We start from the raw sequence: 22,121 nt of genomic DNA, 5'->3' as shown, positions 1-22,121 counted from the left end.
GTTCATTGTTATACACACTATCTAAATTATATTGTGTTAAATTGTCTGAATACAATATGGAGGAAAGGAAAACTATGAAAATTATTCCTGGCTTGAATCTACACAATAAACTGTTACTGTAATAAATGCATTTTACGTGAGTTCATGCAGACGTTAGTATGTATGCTCGGGGTGGATCCTGCACGTCCTGTATTTCCAGTTATGAATTATGGAATGTGCCCTGTGTTGTCATTTGCTTATATTATATTGCTCTTTAAATCTGTTTCTGCCTCCAGGGCAGTTATTACATTTTATAGACTTTGGTCTGGAGCTCCAGCTTCACTAGGCTGTGTGTTGGATCCACTGATGATGCTTTGTTACTGCACAAACAAATTTTCATATGCTTCATAATTTTATACCATGTTCCTTTCCAGCCATCCATCTAGGAACTTCAACATTTACACACTACAGGAACATCAATCTGCATGCCTTTGGTTCTGAATGGAGAACATGCAAACTCTATGTACACAGACCCCAGACGGGAATCGAACCTGGATTGTGGACATGCAAGGCCACTGTGCAAACCCCTATGATACCATGCTGCTGATGTTTCTTTTAATAACCTGTATATTAGATTTTTGAATTTTCATTTTCTTCCATGAAAATAAATTATGTAAACTTCATGTAAAATCAAACTAGACAGATTCATGTAACTTCATGTAAAATCAGAAACCAGCGCGCACCAGTGTGTGTGTGTGTGTGTGTGTGTGTGTACGTATGTTAAGAACTATTGCTAATATAACAAATAAATAAAATATTTATAATATTACTTAATAAGGATAGCTTCATATATAGTGTAGGTCTGAGAGTGAGATGCTAGCAAAACTTCATTGATGTCACAGATGAAAAAAGAACAAATGCCACAAGGTGTGGCATAAGCTCTCCAGCAGGGTACAAGGTGTGGTTCCACATTCTTGGGTGAGGTAATTATCTCTGAGAGTGTATCAGGGTGTGGAGCGACCGTGTCGATCTCTGAAAGCTGTGATGTTGATGTTTATGTTGATCTGGTGGAATTGGAATTAGTTTTTCAGGTTCTTTAGTAAATGTTCTTGCAGTGTTCTTTGATGATCTGCAGGGTTTGGATTTAGTGTTACATCAGCAGAAGTATTAGAGGTATGAGAAGCATTGCTAAAGCATGCTATCCTCATGTGCAGGGCCGAGGGCTTCATCTGAAGAATTTTCCATCTCAGTAATTAAGTCTGAACACTTAATTACACACTGGGTGTGTTTGTGCTTGAAAGGTTGCTCTTGGTCCTTATCTCGGTGCTCTTTGAGGGTCTCTCCCAGAGGAATTGTGTATTTTCATGTTTCATGTTCTTTAAAGGTGCATTTTGCACGTCTCTCAATGAGTGTTTAGAGCAAAGTGTCAATTAGGGTCCAATTAGGGATTTTAAATTTTATTTGATAGTTTCTGACTTAGAATCATTTAAGCAACAAGGAAAAGTCAAACATTGTTTTACTTCTGAGTAGTTCTAACTGTAGAACTCCTATCAGAAGAGGTTTTAAGCAGAACCTATTTCTGGATTTTCGAAATGCTCAATTATTTAATAAAGAATTGTTAAATTTCATACACTACAATTTTAATTGGTCTGTAGTAGTAGTTCTAAAGGTAAACCCTTCACAGAACCCTAAACAAAGTCTTCCTTTGTCAGAAGAAGTGTATGAATGCTTAATATGCTTAATATACTGTACACCCCACTGTTTAATACTGTGTAGTTCCCCTTGTGCCACCAAGTCATCTGAGGCTCCACTACCCCTCTGAAGGTGTGCGTAGTATCTGGTACCAAGCCGTCAGAAGCAGAGCCTTGTGAAACCGGGTCTCCATGGACCCAACTTGTTGTTCCAGCACATCCCATATTAACTCGACTGGATTGAGCTCTGGAAAGTTTGGAGTCAACACCTCGACCCCCTTAGTCATGTTCCTCAAACCGTTCCTGAGCGTAGTGTGCTGTGTGTCAGGGTGCATCATCCTGCTGAAACACACCAGTGCCATCAGGGAACACTGTGTGTAACTCTGTATGTGACCGTGTTTAGGTAGGCGGGACGTGTCAGAGTAACCTCTACATGAACGGTAAGACCCGAGGATTCCCAGCAGAACATCCTCCAGCTGTTCAGATGAAACCAGTGGAGTGTGCAGGAACAGGACTGGAAATCACCACTGCTAAACATGTTGAGATCAATAATAAGTTCTCAATTCTTTATTTGTTTAATGATTTTGACAAGGGTCATTGTTGCAAAGCAGCTTTACAGAATTAAAAGAAAATTATGGAAATGTGAAAAAATAGGCACTAATCATAATGATCAGATTGTCCCTGATGAACAAGCTGAGCATGTCGGTGCTGAGGGAAAATAGGAAGAAACCTTGGAACCAGACTCAACAGGGAACCCATCCTCATCTGGGTGATAACGGATAGCAGGGATTGATCTGCACTCATACTGTGTGTTAGGAGGCTGGAAGTTCAGTATAACAGTTTAAAGCTAATGTGGATGTGGATCAACTCCACAAAGTCAATTCTATATTATTTTGTATATTAATGTCACTGAGATGTTGGGTTGTCATGGCGACATCAAAGAGCACAAACACAAAACCATCTCCAGTTTTTAAAATAAATCACACGTGAACTGTGACGTAAACCATTCACGAAAAAATAATTACTCACGTGATACGAAACATGTCTGATGAATAAAAGTATGTGCCCTTTTACAGCATGTGAAAATTAGATAAAGTATTTGAGGTCAATTTAAAAAAAATGTGAGTCTTGTACAGAAGTTTGATTTGGTTTGTAAAAAACGAGTTTTTTTTAAATATTGTAATCAATATTTCAGCTTTCATAAACAGCAGTCATCCTATTTTTCTGCACCATACACACATACACACATATACACACACACTCATACACATGCAGGAGGGAGTGAACTGGTAATGAATGTGGTATGAAATGGGAGGATGAAGTCCATAAACTGTCATTTGTTTGTTTGTTTAGCCACGCCCACCCAATAGTAATACCTGAAATACGGATTCCAAATAAAAGCCCAGTCTCACTGCTCAGTCTATCTCACACACTCTCTCTCTCTCTCTCTCTCTCTTTCACACACACACACTTGAGACTTACAGACAACAAAATGAACCAGCTACCTCCACTTTACACACACCTTTCAGGCGTGTATAAACACATTGAAAATATTCGGTAAGTTTATTTATTTATTTATTTATTTATTTATTTATTTTGGCCATTGATGCATTCCCTCTGTAGTTGTAAGTAAAGATGAATCATGATGGTTTTCTCTGTTTATCTTAGTTGTCCTCAGGTGAACATGGAGAATGTCAGCTGGATATACAGTAAGTAGAGAAAGTCTTCACATTCTTTTTTTCTTTACTTTTTTTAAGGTTTGGTTAAAAACCCATATATATTTCATATTCATTCATAATTCATAACTTGTGAACTCTAAAGTATTATTATTATTATTATTATTATTATTATTATTAGATAACAAGCTTAAATGTGCCGTACTGTTCATTATCGCCAAATTTACATTGAAGCATTTTTTTCTTCCTGTTTAGCATATTGAACTGTAGATTATTAATAAAATCATACATGAACTGTTTTTATTATTATTAATGAGATTCTGCTCAGAGTTACGGAGCGTCATCATGGCATTTATATCATAACTTAGTACATACACGTGCCCCTGTAAAACATTAGGTTAATTAGTTTTATAAAAGTTGGTTTATTGACCAACCTGGTAACCAGATTAAGCTAAAAACTATCGCAATACAATTTAATATAATGAATCAACATATCACTTTGCTGCTAAATCATCGTTAATTAGACTTTCAGCAAACAATACGGCAAGTCTACATCTAATGGATTGTTGCAAAACTGTATAATTTAAGTAAAGTGCTAATATTTCTTTGCAATAGAATTAAAGTTCAAGTATGCCTTGATTTTGTAAAGTTAATGTCAATATTAATCACATGCTGATCCACAGAAAAGAAAAGGCAAAGAAAAGATGTTAATTTTTATTTTTATAAATACAGCATGTAAAATTGTCAACTTTTAGCTTAATAAAGCAACTACAATGTCCACTGCTGTTCAGGTACACAGATACTTTACTAACCATGAAGGAAATCAGTACAGAAAAAGCAGTTCCATCGCAACAACATTGCTCGTAGCATTTTGCTATTCTACCAAGAAAAAATCTTTAATTGTTTGGGTTTCCGACATCTTGTTTGTTCGTCACCTTGTAACGTGACCATTGCGTTTGCATTCTCATTAATATTCATTAGCGTCTGCCAAAGTTGGGTGTGTACACAGGATCAGCCTTATTTTTAATGCTAACACACTGTATTTGCTATATACTAACTACTAACTTAGCATGTTAGGAATGTAGCTAGAAAGATTTCATGGCTCGTAATTTTTGTTTGTGCTGTTGTTGTCAGGAACCCGAGGAAAGAGGCGAGCTCTGGAGACCATCTCTCTGCTCATTGTGAACTCTTTGTGTTTGCTTGTGATCCTCAAAGTCATTTCATCAGAAAACTGCGACAAAATCACATCACCGAAGATGGTCCGTGAGGCCCAGCCGGAAGAGAATCCTATTTGCGAACAAAACCTGGGTGTTGAAAAGATAGAGGGATTTTGGGATTTGCCTGCTTTCATCCAAGAGTTCCTTTATTACAGGCACTGCCGCTATTTCCCAAAGTTGCTCACTGTTCCTGGCAAGTGTGACATTCCAAAGGTATCAGGAGAACCTTTTTTTCTGCTGGCCATCAAAAGTTCTCCGAAGAACTACGAACGACGGGCAGTCCTGCGCAAAACATGGGCAGCGGAGAGACTGCAGAATGGGGTGTGGATCCGCACGGTGTTCCTGTCTGGCACTACCGGAACAGGCTTTGAGAAGCGGAGGATGAACAAACTCTTGGAACTGGAGAACAAGCGGTACAACGACATCCTGCAGTGGGACTTCAACGATTCCTTCTACAACCTCACGCTTAAGCAGGTCCTGTTCCTGGACTGGATGCAGAACTGGTGTCCCACTGCGGATTTCATCTTAAACGGAGATGATGACGTTTTTGCCAACACGGACAACATGGTGGATTTCCTTAAGGGACAGCGCGATAAGGATGGAAGCAAACACCTGTTCATCGGCCAGCTGCTGCTGGACAGCACACCTATCCGGGACAACACCAGTAAATATTTCATCCCAGAGCAGATCGAGAAAGGTGACCTGTACGCTCCGTACTGTAGCGGAGGCGGCTACCTGTACTCTCGTTTCACTGCCAGGACCATCCTCCAAATGTCCCAGTCCATCACCCTGATGCCCATTGATGATGTTTACATGGGCATGTGTCTTCAACGAGCTGGACTCCAACCCACAGACCACCAGGGTGTCTGGGCTGACGGCCTCATCATTCCATCTGACAAAATGGACATTTATGATCCCTGCCACTACCGCGAGATCATCCTCGGCCACAAGTTTCTCCCAGATCAGATTTACCTGCTATGGAATGAAATACATCGAAAAGATTTGGACTGCGGAAAAAAAGAGGCTAATCTTTAACGAAAATCTGCACAAGACTGATCTTTCAGCTTGTTTATTTATTACACAGACATTTTGAGAGAGATTTACACCTGAGCCAAGCTGGTTGGTCAGGTTCGTTCATGATACTGAAATAATATGAAGAGCTGGAATCTTTAAAATAATAAACATGAAGAATGTAACTCCTCCTGTTTAGCCTAGGTGTGCTCTCTGTATGTTGTTGGGTAACCTCATCCTCCATGCACGAGTCAATTTTGTATTATTATGTTTTCTTAGCTAAAAAATTAAAGGTTATGTCTAATATTTATGTTCCTGCAGCTGTGGGGAAAAGTTCTGTGATGGACTGATTTACCTTATTAACCTAACCTGATCTTTATCTGTGTCCATCTGTGTCATGATAATAAATAAAGACTTATTTATTTGACAGAAACGAACGTTTGTCTTATTTAACAAACATCTAACCACACACGTAACACTTACAGTATCACAATAAAGTCACTGATGTGGCATTAAATTCCAACTCATAAACAAGTGTCTGGGGCGGTCGTGATGAAATCAGAATCCTTCATTAGGGAACGTCAGACTCTCTGTCACAAAGATGTAGGTTCAACAATGAGTCACCAACTATCTTATAATAGATCAGATTAAATAATTCTGTCCCAAGGGTCGAAAAGATGTGTACAGTGGGACAAACCTAATGCCTTCAGGATCAGGAACGAACAGAGCAGTGTATTTATTTATTTATTTATTTATTTACTTATTTATTTATTTATTATTGTTTCTCCTGCACTCTGATTGGTTAGAAGCTGTTGATTCTATAATCTCTATAACAGCAGCTTTGACAGTAGTCCAGGTCTATGTTATATGTTGTGATTTTTCATAGAAAAAAATAATTCTTTGTGGTTTCTCAGCCACTTGACAAGCTGAAGTATTTTTTTATTACTTTTTTTTATTAACTTGATCTGTATTTTTCTACCCATCCCGAGGCATCTGGAGATTGTACCAGGTTCAGTAGACAAAGGTCGACCCTGTGAGGATCCTGAGGCATCCAGAGAAGGACCAGCTCCAGCTGCTCCTGCTGACTCCCTGTGCTGAACTGGACTTCATGTCAATTTAAAGAACTTCTGTTATATTGAACTCTCAGCTGCATAACACACATGATGTTATATCATCTCTATCATATGGTGTTATATCATCTCTATCTGTTATCACCCAGATGAGGATGAGTTCCCTGTTGAGTCTGGTTCCTCTCAAGGTTTCTTCTATTGCCATCTCAGGGAGTTTTTCCCTGCCACCGTCGCCGTCACCCTTGGCTTCTCATCAGAGACATTTCATTCATTCATCTCATTATTATCTAGACACAGTTTTCCCACACATACACACTTCCAAAGATTTTATTTTTTTTTTAATTTGTTCATGTTTGTAAAGCTGCTTTGAGACAATTACCATTGTTAAAAGTGCTTTATAAATAAAATTGAATTGAATTGAACCTAAAAATTTAATAGAGAGAAAGAGAGAGTGACCACTAAGGTAATGAGTCTTTATAGCTGCTTTAATACAAGAGACAGCAGAAACTCACTGAGTAACTGTAGCTACAAATGGATAAAAAGTATGCTTTGTTACAAGGCTGGGGTGCTAATAGTTTTAATCACTGATGCTGAGAACTGGTTCAAGTTTCCAGTAGGTCAAAAAGCATTTTTTTAAAGGAAAGGTTTAAAATGCTTACTTGGTAACATCTCAAGTAATTAGTAACATTTAATCTTTAAATCATTTGATGATTTAAATAATCTGTCAAATGAAAACAATATCGATATCGGAAAATCGAAATATTGACACAATATCGGTTACCCTGGTACTGTAGCTACAAACTCCCTGATATTGTTATTTATTTATTTATTTATTTATTTAATCATCTGGGCACACAGGTTGGAATCTGCTGCCATGAGGACGCCCGCAAGTCTGAGCTGTGAGCGTGTCACTGGACCTTCACAGGAGCTTTCTCCACAGAGCTCACACACACACACACACACACACACTTGCACATATACACATTACACTTAGTACACTTCTACATCTCACTAAGCTGAACAACTTTCATATTTGTCATTTACAAAACACACACAAACTACACTACACTACACACATACTACACACATTACACACACTACACACACACATTACATACACTATACTACACACACACAAACTACACTACACTACACACTACACACACACATTACATACACTATACTACACACACACACATTACATACACTACACACATTACATACACCACACTACACACATTACATACACTATACTACACACTACACACATTACATACTCTACATATGATTTAAATTCCATCAGTATGTGGACTTTGCAACGAGAGGGGATAACACACTGGATCTTGTTTACACAAACATCCTCTGTGCATATCGGGCAGAGCCCCGCCCCCACCTCGGCTACTCAACATCCCTGCTATGCTAATTCCAGCATACAGACCACTCGCCAGGCGCTCAAAACCGGTGCTTGAGCAGGTGTCATCTCTGATCTTCAGGACTGTATCGAAAACAATTCAATTCAATTCAATTCAATTTTATTTGTATAGCGCTTTTAGCAATTTTCATTGCCGCAAAGCAGCTTTACATAGTCAAAAGAATTATTTAGGTTTGTATGAAATGTGAATTTGTATGAATCAAAATGGTCAGTTTGTCCCTGGTAAGCAAGCCGAGGGCGACAGTGGCAAGGAAAAACTCCCTGAGCTGGTAATAGGAAGAAACCTTGAGAGGAACCAGACTCAACAGGGAACCCATCCTCATCTGGGTGAAACAGAAAGCAGTAAATAATCTGCATTTATACAGTGTGTAGGGTGGGAGGCAGTTCAGCTATAATAGCTGATGTTAATTGATGTTAATATGGAGTCCAGGTAGTTATTGAAGACCCAGGTAGACTTGTAAGAAGTTCCAGTCATGAACTATCGAACTGTCAAGTCCCCAGAGAAACAGTTGCCAACACCAGTCAAGGCCAGAACCGTCTTCTAGGTAGAGAGAATCATTCCCAGACACCAGACGCATCCCAAAGAGACACACGGGGCATCCATGTGACGAGATCTTCAGCCAGAAGCGGGGCACCAGGATGGGTCAGACAGGTCCGGAGGGCAGAGGGAGTCTGGATCACTGGCAGCTCAGGAACGACATGTGTAGCTCGACAGAGAGAGAGAGAAAGAGTGAAAGGGGGGGACAGGAGGAGAGAGGACAAAGAAAGAGGGGGGGAAAGAGAAGAAGAGGAGAGATGGCAGTTAGGTATGGTCACAGTCACACAATGTATAATGTGAATGTATATTAACTGTAGAGTGCAAGCAGAGACTCCGGCAGGACTAACTATGACAGCATAACTAAAAGGGAGAGCCAGAAGGAAACACAAACATGAGGGCTTCCTGACATGTAAAGCAAACAATCACCTCACCGTCAGCAAACCTGAGTGATCAATGAGAGTGAGGAAGACAGCATCCAAACATACCAGTTCACCATAATACTCTACGTCCATGAGTCCCCCAGATCTGCTCCTTTACCTAAGGCTAATCTATTTATAAAAATGCTTGGCTAAATAAATAGGTTTTTAGCCTGGACTTAAACACTGAGACTGTGTCTGAGTCCCGAACACTATTTGGAAGACTATTCCATAACTTTGGGGCTTTGTAAGAAAAAGCTCTGCCCCCAGCTGTATTTTTCATAATACGCGGTACTGACAAGCAGCCTGCATCCTTTGATCGAAGTAGGCGTGGCGGATCGTAAGACACTAGCAGTTCGCTCAGGTACTGCGGCGCGAGACCATTTAATGCTTTATATGTCAAGAGTAGTATTTTAAAATCAATGCGAAATTTCACAGGGAGCCAATGGAGTGAAGATAAGATAGGGGTGATGTGCTCATATCTTCTGGTTCTGGTGAGGACTCTCGCTGCTGCATTCTGGACTAGCTGAAGCTTATTTATGCATCTAGCTGAACAACCAGACAGTAAGGCATTACAATAGTCCAACCTAGAGGTGATAAAAGCATGAACTAGTTTTTCTGCGTCGTTTAGCGACAATAAATTTCTTATTCTGGCAATATTTCTGAGGTGAAAGAATGCTATCCTGGTAATATTATCTACATGTGCTTCAAATGAAAGGCTGGAATCAATAATCACACCAAGGTCTTTCACTGTTGCATTTGATGGAACAGAAAGGCCATCTAAAGTTACGGTATGATCTAAAATTTTACTCCTAGCTGTATGCGGTCCTATGACTAGAACTTCTGTCTTATCCGGATTTAGCAGAAGGAAGTTAGTTAGCATCCAATTTCTTATGTCCTGCACACATTGCTCAATTTTAGTAAGCTGTTTTTTCTCATCAGGTTTTGCTGAGACATATAACTGTGTATCATCAGCATAACAATGAAAACTAATACCATGCTTACGGATTATGTTGCCCAGAGGAAGCATGTAAAGGGAAAAAAGCAGTGGACCTAAAACTGAACCCTGCGGAACGCCAAACTCCACTAGAGAACATGCAGAATAATCACCATTTAAGTCTACATACTGATAACGATGGGTCAGATAGGATCTGAGCCAGGAGAGGGCTGTACCCTTAATTCCCACTACATTTTCTAATCTGTGAAGAAGAATAGCGTGATCAATGGTGTCAAAAGCTGCACTGAGGTCAAGTAATACAAGCATAGTTACACAACCCTGATCAGAGGCCAATAGAATGTCATTTACTACTTTAACGAGCGCTGTCTCTGTACTGTGATGAGGCCTAAATCCTGACTGATACAGTTCATGTATGCCATTCCTATGTATATATGAGCATAGCTGCTCCGCTACTATCTTTTCCAGGATCTTAGAGATAAAGGGGAGGTTTGATATTGGTCTGTAACTGGACAGCTGACAGGGGTCGAGGTCAGGTTTCTTAATTATTGGTTTGATAACTGCTAATTTAAAAGATTTTGGAACATATCCAATGCTGAGTGAAGAATTAATTATTCTCAACAGGGGTTCTATTATTGCTGGTACTATCTGTTTAAGAAAATGTGTCGGTACAGGATCTAATATACAGGTTGATGAATTTGAAGAAGAGATGAGTGAAATTAGTTCATTCTCTTCAAGGGGAGTAAAGTATTCTAGGTTCTGGTCTGACATGGCTAGATTAACATCTGCATCAATTACATTGTTCGGTTTCAAAACCTCAATTTTATGCCTAATATTTACAATTTTATTATTAAAAAAGTTCATGAAGTCCTCACTATTGCATGATGTTGTTGTGAAGATTTCTGCAGTGGTCTTATTTCTGGTTAATTTGGCTACAGCATTAAATAAGAATCTAGGATTATTTTTGTTATTTTCTATAAGAGTGGAGAGATATGTTGATCTAGCTACACTAAGAGCTTTTCTATAGTTCAGGATGCTCTCCTTCCATGCTATTTGAAATACTAGTAATTTAGTTTGACGCCATTTACGTTCTAATTTCCGAGCGGTCTGTTTTAAAGTGCGCGTGTGATCGTTATACCAGGGAGCAAGTTTTTTATCTCTAATAATTTTTCTTTTGACTGGAGCTACATTATCTAGGGTATAGCGAAATGTCGACTCTAAATATTCAGTTGCCTGATCGAGTTCTGTGGGGTCAGACGGTGATCTAATCGAAGTTGGGAACTCTGGGAGATTACTGATAAAACTCTGTTTGGTAGTTGATGTGAATGTACGTTTCATACGGTAGCGCGGCGCTGTGTGTACATTATTATTGTGACACACTTGCAATGAGACAAGATAGTGATCTGAGATAACTTCAGATAGTGGTATTGTGAATAAATTTCTTATACTTAATCCAAATAATATTATTAAATCTAAAGTGTGACCTGCTTTATGAGTGGGTCCTACTACACACTGATTTACTCCTACCGAGTCCAGTATAGACATAAATGCAGTTCTCAGAGGGTCTTCTGGGTTTTCAAAATGAATATTAAAATCTCCAGCAATTAACACTTTGTCTACAGAAATGACTAGGTTTGAGAGGAAATCTGCAAATTCACTAAGAAATTCCGAGTACGGCCCTGGAGGTCTGTAAATGACAATTAGCGGGATCGACTGAGCTGACTTAATATAGTTAAATACACTTATGTTACTATAAAGAATTTCAAATGAATTAAATTTGTGTCCGTGTTTTTGTACAATAGTCAAATTATCATTGTGAATAACTGCGACGCCTCCTCCTCTACCAGTTAACCGAGGCTGGTGTATGTAGCTGTATCCAGGAGGACTAGCTTCATTTAACACAGACTGGAACATGTTTAGGGAGGCCACAACTTACGGCAAATTCAGCGATTTGGAGCAGTACATGTCATCAGTGACCAGCTACATCAAGAAGTGCACCGATGATGTAACTGTCTCCAAGAACATCATTTCACGACTGCAGACGTGCGTACACTTCTGAGGACCCGGGACTCTGCCTTCAGAGCGGGGGACAAGGTGGCCCTGAGAACAGCAAGGGCCAAACTGTTCCGGGCCATCAGAGATGCGAGCACACACACGCCCAGAGGATCCACAACCACTTCAAGAACAGCGGTGACACACGGCGCATGTGTCAGGGTATACAAGCCATCACCAACTACAGGACATCATCACCTGCCTGTGACAGTGAGGGTTCCCCTCCAGATGCACTGAAAAGCTTCCAGAATGATGTGACTGCAAGGAAGACCACCCCTCCTCCGAACGACCAGGTAATGTGTCTCACAACGGCTGATGTGAGGAAAACTCTACGCAGAGTCAACCTACGTAAAGCTGCTGGACCAGACAACATCCCAGGCAGAGTGCTCAGAGAATGTGCTGAACAGCTGGCAGATGTTCTCACCGACATCTTCATCATCTCTCTGAGCAGCGCCATCATTCCCACAAGTGTTTTTCTCACACATGCACAAAAAAAATATTTTTGTGAAGCTGCTTTGAGACAATGACCATTGTTAAAAGCGCTATATAAATAAAATTGAATTGAATCGAATATATATATATATATATATATATATATATATATATATATAATTAAGAGCCAAATATCATTCAGGATAATAACAACACACAACTCAATCCCTCATGCATCGTTACAGATGTGTCATCAGATTATAATGAAGCAGCTTCTGGTTTTAAATGTCTGCTAATAATGTACAATTTGTTAGTTATGTAATGAAGAATGCTGTTTGTTAAGACATTGAACAGCTGTTAACTCATGTAATTTAATAAAAAACATTTAATCTAAGTGTTAAGTTACACACACACACACACACACACACACAGTGTACTGTAAAATATTGTGGTTCTGCTAATTGCTGCTGAGTAATGAGCAATGTCCCTTTACACAGGTTAATGTTTTTTTTATAGTTCTTTTTTTTTTTTTACATTTGATGCACCTTAATGCAGTAATGTACATCTGAGCAATGTAACACACAGAGTGTAAATTTCCCTTAGTGTAGCAAAGCTTGCATGGCTCTGATTGATTGATCCATTTGCACACTGACGGCTTTGTGTGAAATTTAATCTTTCTGGTTTGTAGTGAGCTTTGTGTTGATCCAGTGCGTCAGGGCTAAAATGACGGCTTGCAGATGTGCAGGATACATGAGGAGAACACATAAACTTTACCTGTACAGCAATGATGAAGAACAGCATTATATATACATATATATACACTTTAAGAAAACACACACACACACACACACACACAATAGATGATCAGTTCTGTGCAAAATGCTGATTTGTTCTTACAGTTCTTGTCGAAAATTTCTTAGCTGAAAATATTTGAAACCTCACATGAGACATGATAAACAGGATGTGACTGAAGTGTGAACTTGCAAAAATATTGTGTACTCTTTTGAATTACTGTCATCTTTTCCATTTTTTACTCTCCATTTTCATTGGTTTAAATGTATATGGACTGAACTGATCAATGGAATGAACGTTTAAGCAGTTTAGAAGCACGGCCAGAAGTGTTTTAAATTTGTTCATGAAAAATTAAGAAGATAAAAGCTGTGCAATTACATTTTGTAATTGAACAACCAGACAGTAAGACATTACAATAGTCCAACATAAAGGTGATAAAAGCATAAACTAGTTTTTCTGCATCGTTTAGCGACAATATATTTCTTATCTTGGCAATATTTCTGAGGTAAAAGAATGCTATCCTGGTAATATTATCTATTTGTGCTTCAAATTAAGGATTCAAATCTATAATCACATCGAGGTCTCTTACTGTTGCACTTGATGGAACAGAAAGACTATTTAAAGTTACAGTGTGATAAGAAAGCTCACTTCTAGCTGCTTGCGGTCCTATGACTAGAACTATTGTCTTATCAGGATTAAGCAAAAGGAAGTTAATTAACATCCAATCTCTTACACATTGCTCAACTTAAGTAAAATGTTTTTTTGGGTTTGGTTTTGCTGGGACATATAATTGTGTGTCATCAGCATAACAATGAAAACAAATACCATGCTTACGAATTATGTTGCCGAGAGAAAGCATGTGAAGGGAAAAAAGCAGTGGGCCTAAAACTGAACCCTGTGTAACACCAAACTCCACTTTAGAACATAAAAAATAGTCATTATTTATATCTACATTATTTAAGCCAAAAAAAGGGGCCGTTCCCATAATTCCTACTACATTATCTAATCTTTGAAGAAGAATACTTTGATCAATGGTGTCAAAAGCTGCAAAGAGGTCGAGTAACACAAGTATAGTAATGCAACCCTGATCAGAGGCCAAAAGAAGGTAATTTACTATTTTAATGTGTGCTGTCTCTGCACTCTGATGAGGCCTAAATCCTGACTGATACAGTTCATGTATGCTATTTCTATGTAGATATGAAAGGAGCTGCTCCGATACTATCTTTCAGAACTTTAGCGATTAAGGGGAGGTTTGATATTGGCCTGTATCCCTCCACTCTTTCTATACGAGTGGAGAGATACGTTGATCTTGCTACACTAAGAGCTTTTCTATAGTTCAGGATGATCTCCTTTCATGCTATTTAGAATACTAACAATTTAGTTTGACGCCATTTACGTTCTAATTTCCGAGCGGTCTGTTTTAAAGTGCGCGTGTGGTCATTATACCAAGGAGTGAGTTTCTTATATCTAATCATTTTCCTTTTAAAAATTGAGCTACAGTACATAATCTAAATTAAAATGAAATGTCGACTCTAAATATCGCCTGATCGAGAACTGTGGTAACTTTGGGAGATTGCTGATAACTCTCTTTGTGGTACTTGATGTGAATGTACGTTTAATACGGCAGCATGTTATATGAATTGTGTTAAAAAAAAGAAAAAATTTTGTACGTGCTTAATAAAAAATTTTTCCTGATTCACGCCCTGTCTGCCGTCTTTTTCCCCACGCTGTCACTTCTCCTCACGTGCTCATGTATTCCCTAGCCCGTCATGCGCATTTCCCATGCCCCCGTTTCCGCCCTGTCTGCTCACCGGTTTCTCATTTCCCCGTCATTAATCCAGCATTTAGGCACACGCTGTGCGTGGCTCTAACTGCTGGATTATTGTGCGTTTCGTGCCTTGATTTTCTCGCACGTTGCCATGCTCGCTTTGTTTCTCGTTTTCGCGTCTCGGATTTGTTCGCCTCGCTCTTTGACCTCCCGTTCTCGAATCTCCGCTCTCCCTTTCGACTACGTCTTCCGCCTTTGTTTTTTGCTCTGAAGTTTCACCGCCTGATATTTGAACTCCGACCTCGCTTTCGCTCTCCGACCACAAAATACATTTTAATTAAGTTTAATTAAGCCTTAAGGCATGATATTTTGATGCTCCCCAGACATTTGCAAAGCACAAACAACCACGCCACTTGCCAATGCTCAACTACGTACATTTTGACGATATACATTACCATTTGAAGAATCTGGCAATAGTATCTGGAAAACACCCAAATTCGGTTGCTTCAGAACGTCCTCAAAGACGTCCTCGTCTATTTCAGTGCCAGACTCCAGGCTTCGGGCCTACTAGAAACACTGATGCCGAACTTCACGAAGGCTGTAAACGAACTGAAATAAGATTCAATTGAGTGGCAAACGGCACCAACACTGTCAGCTTAATGCTTATTTTTTTATATATAATTACAAATGCAATTACCTTCATCCAGAAAATCGGAAAGTTTCAAATCGCAGTGAGAAACTTTCACATACTTCTGTTCACTTCTGAACTTAACTTTGACAAGCATCTTCACTCCTAACAAAGTATTTAGTAAGTACTTAAAATATATATATTTTTAATTAAAGTATAGAAAGAGAAAGACCTCACCTTGCAGCTGGCATGTGGATAAAATGGCTTGTTCGTCTTCACGATGGTTAAAAGGGGAGGGGCAAAGATAATTTGGCGGGGTTTTTGCACTTCAAGTGTAAAAATGTAATTACACCATGTAGCACCCCTGCAACTACACTACAAAAGAACATTTATTAACACTGTTGGTATTAATTTAACTCTTTTAGAATGGATAACATTTAACACTGCATTTTTTACACTGCTTATTTTACTGTGTATAAATATTTTATTCATTGGTTTTCTTAATATTTTTCTACATGCTAGGTGTGTACTCAGAGTTTACTGCATACTTTTATGAGCTAAAATGTGGGCCAAGCAAAGAAATATTGAAATAGTAAACTTCGAGATAGTTAAACTTCACTAAGGATTGCTCAATGTATACACAGTATATTTACTATATTTAGTTTTTATTGGTAAAGGATGATGTGTTTAAATGTAAAGTAAATATATGTCCTATATGTGCTCTAACCCCTGATCAAGGGCACTACTTGGTGTTTGAAACAAGGGATTGTACACCCTGCATAGTGCACTAATTTTCCATTTGACGCTATTTGGATGCTAATTAACTTCCTTCTGCTTAATCGGGATAAAACAGAAGTTTTAGTCATAGGACCGCATACAGCTAGAAGTAAGATTCTAGATCACTCTGTAACTTTAGATGGCCTTTCTGTTCCATCAAGTGCAACAGTAAAAGACCTCGGTGTGATTATTGATTCCAGCCTTTCATCTGAAGCTCATGTAGATAATATTACCAGGATAGCATTCTTTCACCTCAGAAATATTGCCAGAATAAGAAATATATTGTCGCTAAACGATGCAGAAAAACTAGTTCATGCTTTTATCACCTCTAGGTTGGACTATTGTAATGCCTTACTGTCTGGTTGTTCAGCTAGATGCATAAATAAGCTTCAGCTAGTCCAGAATGCAGCAGCGAGAGTCCTCACTAGAACCAGAAGATACGAGCACATCACACCTATCTTATCTTACAATTACACAAAATCGTGAAAAACGGGATTTTAAAATAAAAACTGACTTTGAAACAATCACATTTTAAAATAAAAACAGCTGGAATTAAATAGAATGCCTCTGCAATAATCTCTGTTATTGGGAAAAATAATGACAATGAAATATCATTTCATAATTACAAGTACATTTATAAAGCAGAGAGCAATATATTTCACAATAATAAGCTTTTTTTCAAAATGGGTTCCATTATTTTACAATATAATTTTTTATATTACATGTATGTGTCTTATTTATTCATAGAGTTATTTATTTTATTATGTCCTATTTATTTATTTAATTTTGAACACTTTGGAGTTCCATAGTGCAAGTCTCCAAATGTTGATTAGGAGTAAAGTGTAGGATAACAAAATAATTGACTTGGTAAAGAAAAACACCTTAACAACATCTAGGCAAGACAGTATCACCATCAATGTCTACGGTCATAAGACACCGTAGTTTAAGATGTAGAACACTATGAGCTACCACGAATAGAAAGGATAGATTAGAGGTTGCGTAAAATAAATATCATTGATTATTTAAAAAGCCCAAATAGAAGATGGAAATAAATAAGAGAGCACTGCAATTTACTCCAGTACACTTCTGGAATGTCATCAAGAGGAAGATGGAGGCTCACAAACCATCACGTGAAGCTGAGCTGTTTGCTCTTTTGTAAAAGGCTGGTGTATAAAGTTCTCCAACACTAAAGTGTCAAACTGCTGGAGAGACAAAACTCACGGAAGCTGTGACTGTAAATCTGGGTTATTCCACCAAATACTGATTTATTAATGTTATTTAGCCAAAGCATAAACACAACATGTTTACTAATTATTTGCATTTTGTTTAGTTTGAGTTATTAAAGCTCTGCAAATACTGCATGATCCTGGGTTATTTTGATGTGTTGTGATGATGTCATTTCCTTTAAATATACACTTTAAATAACAATAGTTATATTTTAAATTTGAACAAATTAACTATTCATCTCACCAACACATGCACCTGTAGGAAAAAAAACATTAAGATTTACATTTACATTATTCAGAGCGACTTACAAAAGTGCTTAATAAATAGATCATTACACTGGGTTACTAGATTACTAACTATCAGTGCTATCAGTCGAACACTGTTGGGTTATTGTTTTTTCTTATGTATTTTACAAACATAAAAAAATGATTATTTTGCAGCGTTCACTTATTTTTTCCAAAGCTATAGATAGATAGATAGATAGATAGATAGATAGATAGATAGATAGATAATTGACTGGCAACAGTTCTATGTAAACAAAAAAACCTTAGCGATCATCTGTCTAATTGTGAACAAACTGAACAAAATAAACATGGAATATGGAGGTTTAGTGTTTAGTGTTTTTAAATGTTGCAAGTAGGTCAACCACCTTTGCTAATTATGCCTGAACATGTCACAAGATAAACACTAATTCCTGCTGCTGCGAACAGAAGCATATCTTAATAACTACAATAACAGCATTGTGATGCTAATGTAAACTAAACAGACCTGTCTGGGTGTGTTTACAGGTCTTTTACCATGTAGCCTCTATTCGTCACAGATACGTTACTGCACAGTGAATTATTGAAATAAATAAATAACTAGCCGTGCCCTGTAAGAAGACAACCTGATCCTTAGACATGGTGGAGGCAGTGCTCTGGCGGGGGTGTGCACGGCTGCAGTGGCTCCCCTGGAGCAGACAGGGTTAAGGGGCCCAACACAGTGGCAAATTGGTGGAGCTGGGGCTTGATCCTGCAACCTTCTGATCAGTCACTCAGGGTCTTACCCCTCTTAACTGACACTGACGCTTCACTTCTTCTTGACATGCTGCAGTCCTTCTACAGCCATGATGGAAAAGTGTGTAGTTTATAAGTTACTTTTAATTAGTTACCATAAATCTAAGTTCATTCTGAAGTCTTTTAATCCAGAGGAGTAAAGCATCAACTGCGCAGTGAAAGTTTCTGCAATATGCATAAATCTTGTGCAATTTTTGTCATTCCATGGGCAATTTGGGGCAGTATGGGTAAAGTGCAAAATATACACATTTCTTGTGCAATATGCGCAAATTTTGAGGCAACATGTGTAATTGTTTAAAGTGTGTAAAGTGTATAAAGTGTAATTTGTGCAGTTTGTGTAATATGTGAAATGTGCATCATTTTGTTGGACATGCCACATGTTCCAATGTCAATAAAGATATTTTATTTTATTCTATGAAGTAAGAGTAAGTCTCAAGGCTAAAGAAAAGCACAAAAACATCATTCTTCACATTCTGATGCCTGATTTAACAACCTGTTTTGCAGCTGCAGGTAAAACCCTCAGGACAACCACAACTATTTTTACTCCTGTTTAATTACCCCCCTCCCCAAGAACCGACACACCCACACACACCGCACTAAACTAAAAAGTGGTCTAAATGATGAACTGCTGTAGGTGGAGCAGAGTGTGTTCGTCATAACAATCTGATGAAGCAACACACCGGTGGAGTTTATCAGTACTCGGGCCAAAGTGCTCAACACGTAGATGTTGCGAGAACAGCTCATGGGCTGTTCCCGTTCACACAATCCCTGCTACTACAAACAATCCCAGTCATGCTTTACTGCATTAGGAATTGCTGATAAGTTGTGTTTTGCTGATACAACAAGAAAACTAAGACGACGACTCAGCACAATGAGCAGAAGTGGAAAATGCTATCAACCCTCTTTTACATACAGGGCCTCATGTGTCTGTTTCATGTCATTTTTTATTAAATATGTTTTGTGTCTAGAGATGAACACTTGCTCAATCCTTACTGATGGATTCAATCACCTGTAATCGGCAGCGACCGGGTGAAACTCGACTGTGAGACAAGGCTGGGATCTGTGTGATGAGCTGATACTGTGATTCGGTCTGTACAGTTGTTACATGTTCAGGGCAGGAATGAAACTTAATGATCGGATTAACAGGTGGTGAACTCCATGCACCTGAACATGCTTTACGTACTTAAGGTTTGAAAAAAATCAGTTATTATAATCTCAATAGTGCGTAATTCTCCTACGCACTTCAACAATAGGCGATGTGAGTAAGCAGTCTTATAAGCGTTACTCGTTTAAAGCAGGTCTAAATCCAGTGTTGTGTTAGGCTAGGCCTGGTTAAATCTTCCACACATACACACACTCTCTGTCTTGGATATAAGGTAAATTACAAGGTTAGCGGGTGCTACCATGGGAGGGAGGCCGTGTTTTTATTTCTTGTTGGTTGACCTGATTTTCCACATTTTTTTTTTTTTTTCAAAAAAAAAAAAAAAAAACACTCACACAGTCATTTACCCTTAGATTCAATCTAATATTCTTCTTGTGGAAATATTTGGAGGAACCCATTGTCAGGTACACAAGACAGAGGCGTTCGAGTCTAACTGCTGAGATTTCTGGTGAATAATGATGTAAAAGCAACTGACGATACAAGACATTTACATATGATTTGGACTTTAAAGGTGGCCGATTGAGGCATGATTGGGACATTCCTGGGAGGCCGGCGTTTCAGACATGGATCATTGTTCTGGCGTACAGAAAAAAACTTTTTTCCCTTGATGGTGTCGAAGCACTAGTGAGACACTGGGATACAGTAAGTGCATCAGTGTATCGGGGGATTATATAGAGAAATAAAGGGAGTTTTTACTCTCAGCACTGTGTTCTGTTATTCTGTACAATCAAAAGTCCCACATTGACTCGAACGCCCCTTGTAAAATTTCCCCAATGACTGCATACTCCAGCATAAACCACTCTATTCCAGTTTAACCAGTTATCAAGTGTAGCATACAGTAGATTCCCCACTGGTTAGTGAGATTCTCTGATAAGATTTGTTTATGTTTGTTCTCTTGTTTAGTGTTCTGGACACAGTATAGTTTCAGTAAATAAATGATAAATACTGTATGTAAGTGTCGGTCATGGAGAACACATGCTAATTGCTAACATCTGCTAGCAAGCATGACAGGATTGGGTATGTTGAAACAAATCCCGTCCAACTATAAAGTCTAAAAAAAATGTAAAATATATAAAGGAATGTAAGATTTAAAACTGATGCGTGCATATAACCACTTTCATTCTGGTTGCATGCTAGACGTCTCCCTCAGGATGGATGGAATTTGCTTTTCTGTGGTATTGAAGATCACTAAGAATTTAAATGCAAATTCGATGTCTATCGACACCCCAGGTCACTCCCTGTTACATGCCGTAATTACAGGTGTGTTTATAAAATCCTTTAATGTTAAAAAAAAAAAAAAAACGAGCCATTATCACAATCATCATGTGGGTGTAGGAATTCCATTCAATCAAGACACACCTTCAGCTTTATCAGGTAATTACACACCTCAAAAGGTAGTCACACACCTTTATATAATATCAAATATTGTACACATTGCTAATTTCCACCGGAGGTTACTGTAGGTTAAGCTATAGGGTGAGGAACACAAACCAGTGTCATGCTATAATGAGCCATCATTAATTAGGTCAGTGCTGTCTCTTCTAAAATGCAGAGCAGGGACTTTGTGTACCGCAGTGTGACGCAGAGGCACAGGATTGTATAAACAGCTAATGATTAATACGGCTCGTTGCATAAAGTGCTGTGTTGGAAGTAATAGTTTATCAGGAATTATTTTTATTTATTAGATCATTTATTTACAAGTGAGGGAAGTTGTTAGCCTTTTATCACATCATTGTAGCATCGTATTCATCAATCGATAAATGACTTTAGGTTAAAGAAATGGCTCTACAGTATGTTATTACGCTTGAAATTTCCTGCTGTTAGCTCGTACCAGCTAGCTAATCTAGAGTTAGCCTCCGAGTGTTTCAGCCGGGACGATGGCGTGTGCTTTTGTGCTACTATAAGTGTGCTAACAGCTAACTCCTGTAATGCTAGCCAGGAGTTATAAAGTGCAAAATCGCTGTTGTATGGAACCAATAATATGCATTCATTCGCTGTCCACTTTATTAGGAACACCTGTACAATGCAGTTGTCTCATCAATGAGAAATTAGTGAATCATGTGGCTGCAGCAACTCGGATACGATGTTAATATCAGACATTAGAACCAGCGAAAGTCTGATTTCTGTGACTTTACATGTGACAGCGTCCCTGGAGTTTACGAGGAATTTTTCTTTTTTTTTAATACTGATTTCCTCCCAGTCCTCGGGGTTCGGTGTGAGCTCGGCGAAGTGAAGTGGAACAA

The 22,121-nt window shown here is 38.5% G+C and overlaps 1 protein-coding gene across 1 annotated transcript; it reads left to right on the top strand.

Annotated features, from left to right (window-relative positions):
• The first annotated feature begins 3,096 nt into the window (after positions 1-3,096).
• LOC128529697 (N-acetyllactosaminide beta-1,3-N-acetylglucosaminyltransferase 3-like) lies at positions 3,097-6,007 on the top strand. The gene is made up of 3 exons (XM_053503172.1): positions 3,097-3,227; positions 3,339-3,379; positions 4,481-6,007. The coding sequence occupies exons 1-3, from the start codon at positions 3,163-3,165 to the stop codon at positions 5,596-5,598; spliced, it is 1,224 nt and encodes a 407-aa protein (XP_053359147.1). The 5' UTR covers positions 3,097-3,162; the 3' UTR covers positions 5,599-6,007.
• The last annotated feature ends 16,114 nt before the right edge of the window (positions 6,008-22,121 follow it).

The sequence above is a fragment of the Clarias gariepinus genome, chromosome 9 (assembly GCF_024256425.1).
Source record: "Clarias gariepinus isolate MV-2021 ecotype Netherlands chromosome 9, CGAR_prim_01v2, whole genome shotgun sequence".
NCBI lineage: Eukaryota > Metazoa > Chordata > Actinopteri > Siluriformes > Clariidae > Clarias > Clarias gariepinus.
Note: the sequence above shows the minus strand (reverse complement) of the source record. Positions and strands in the feature narration are given on the sequence as shown.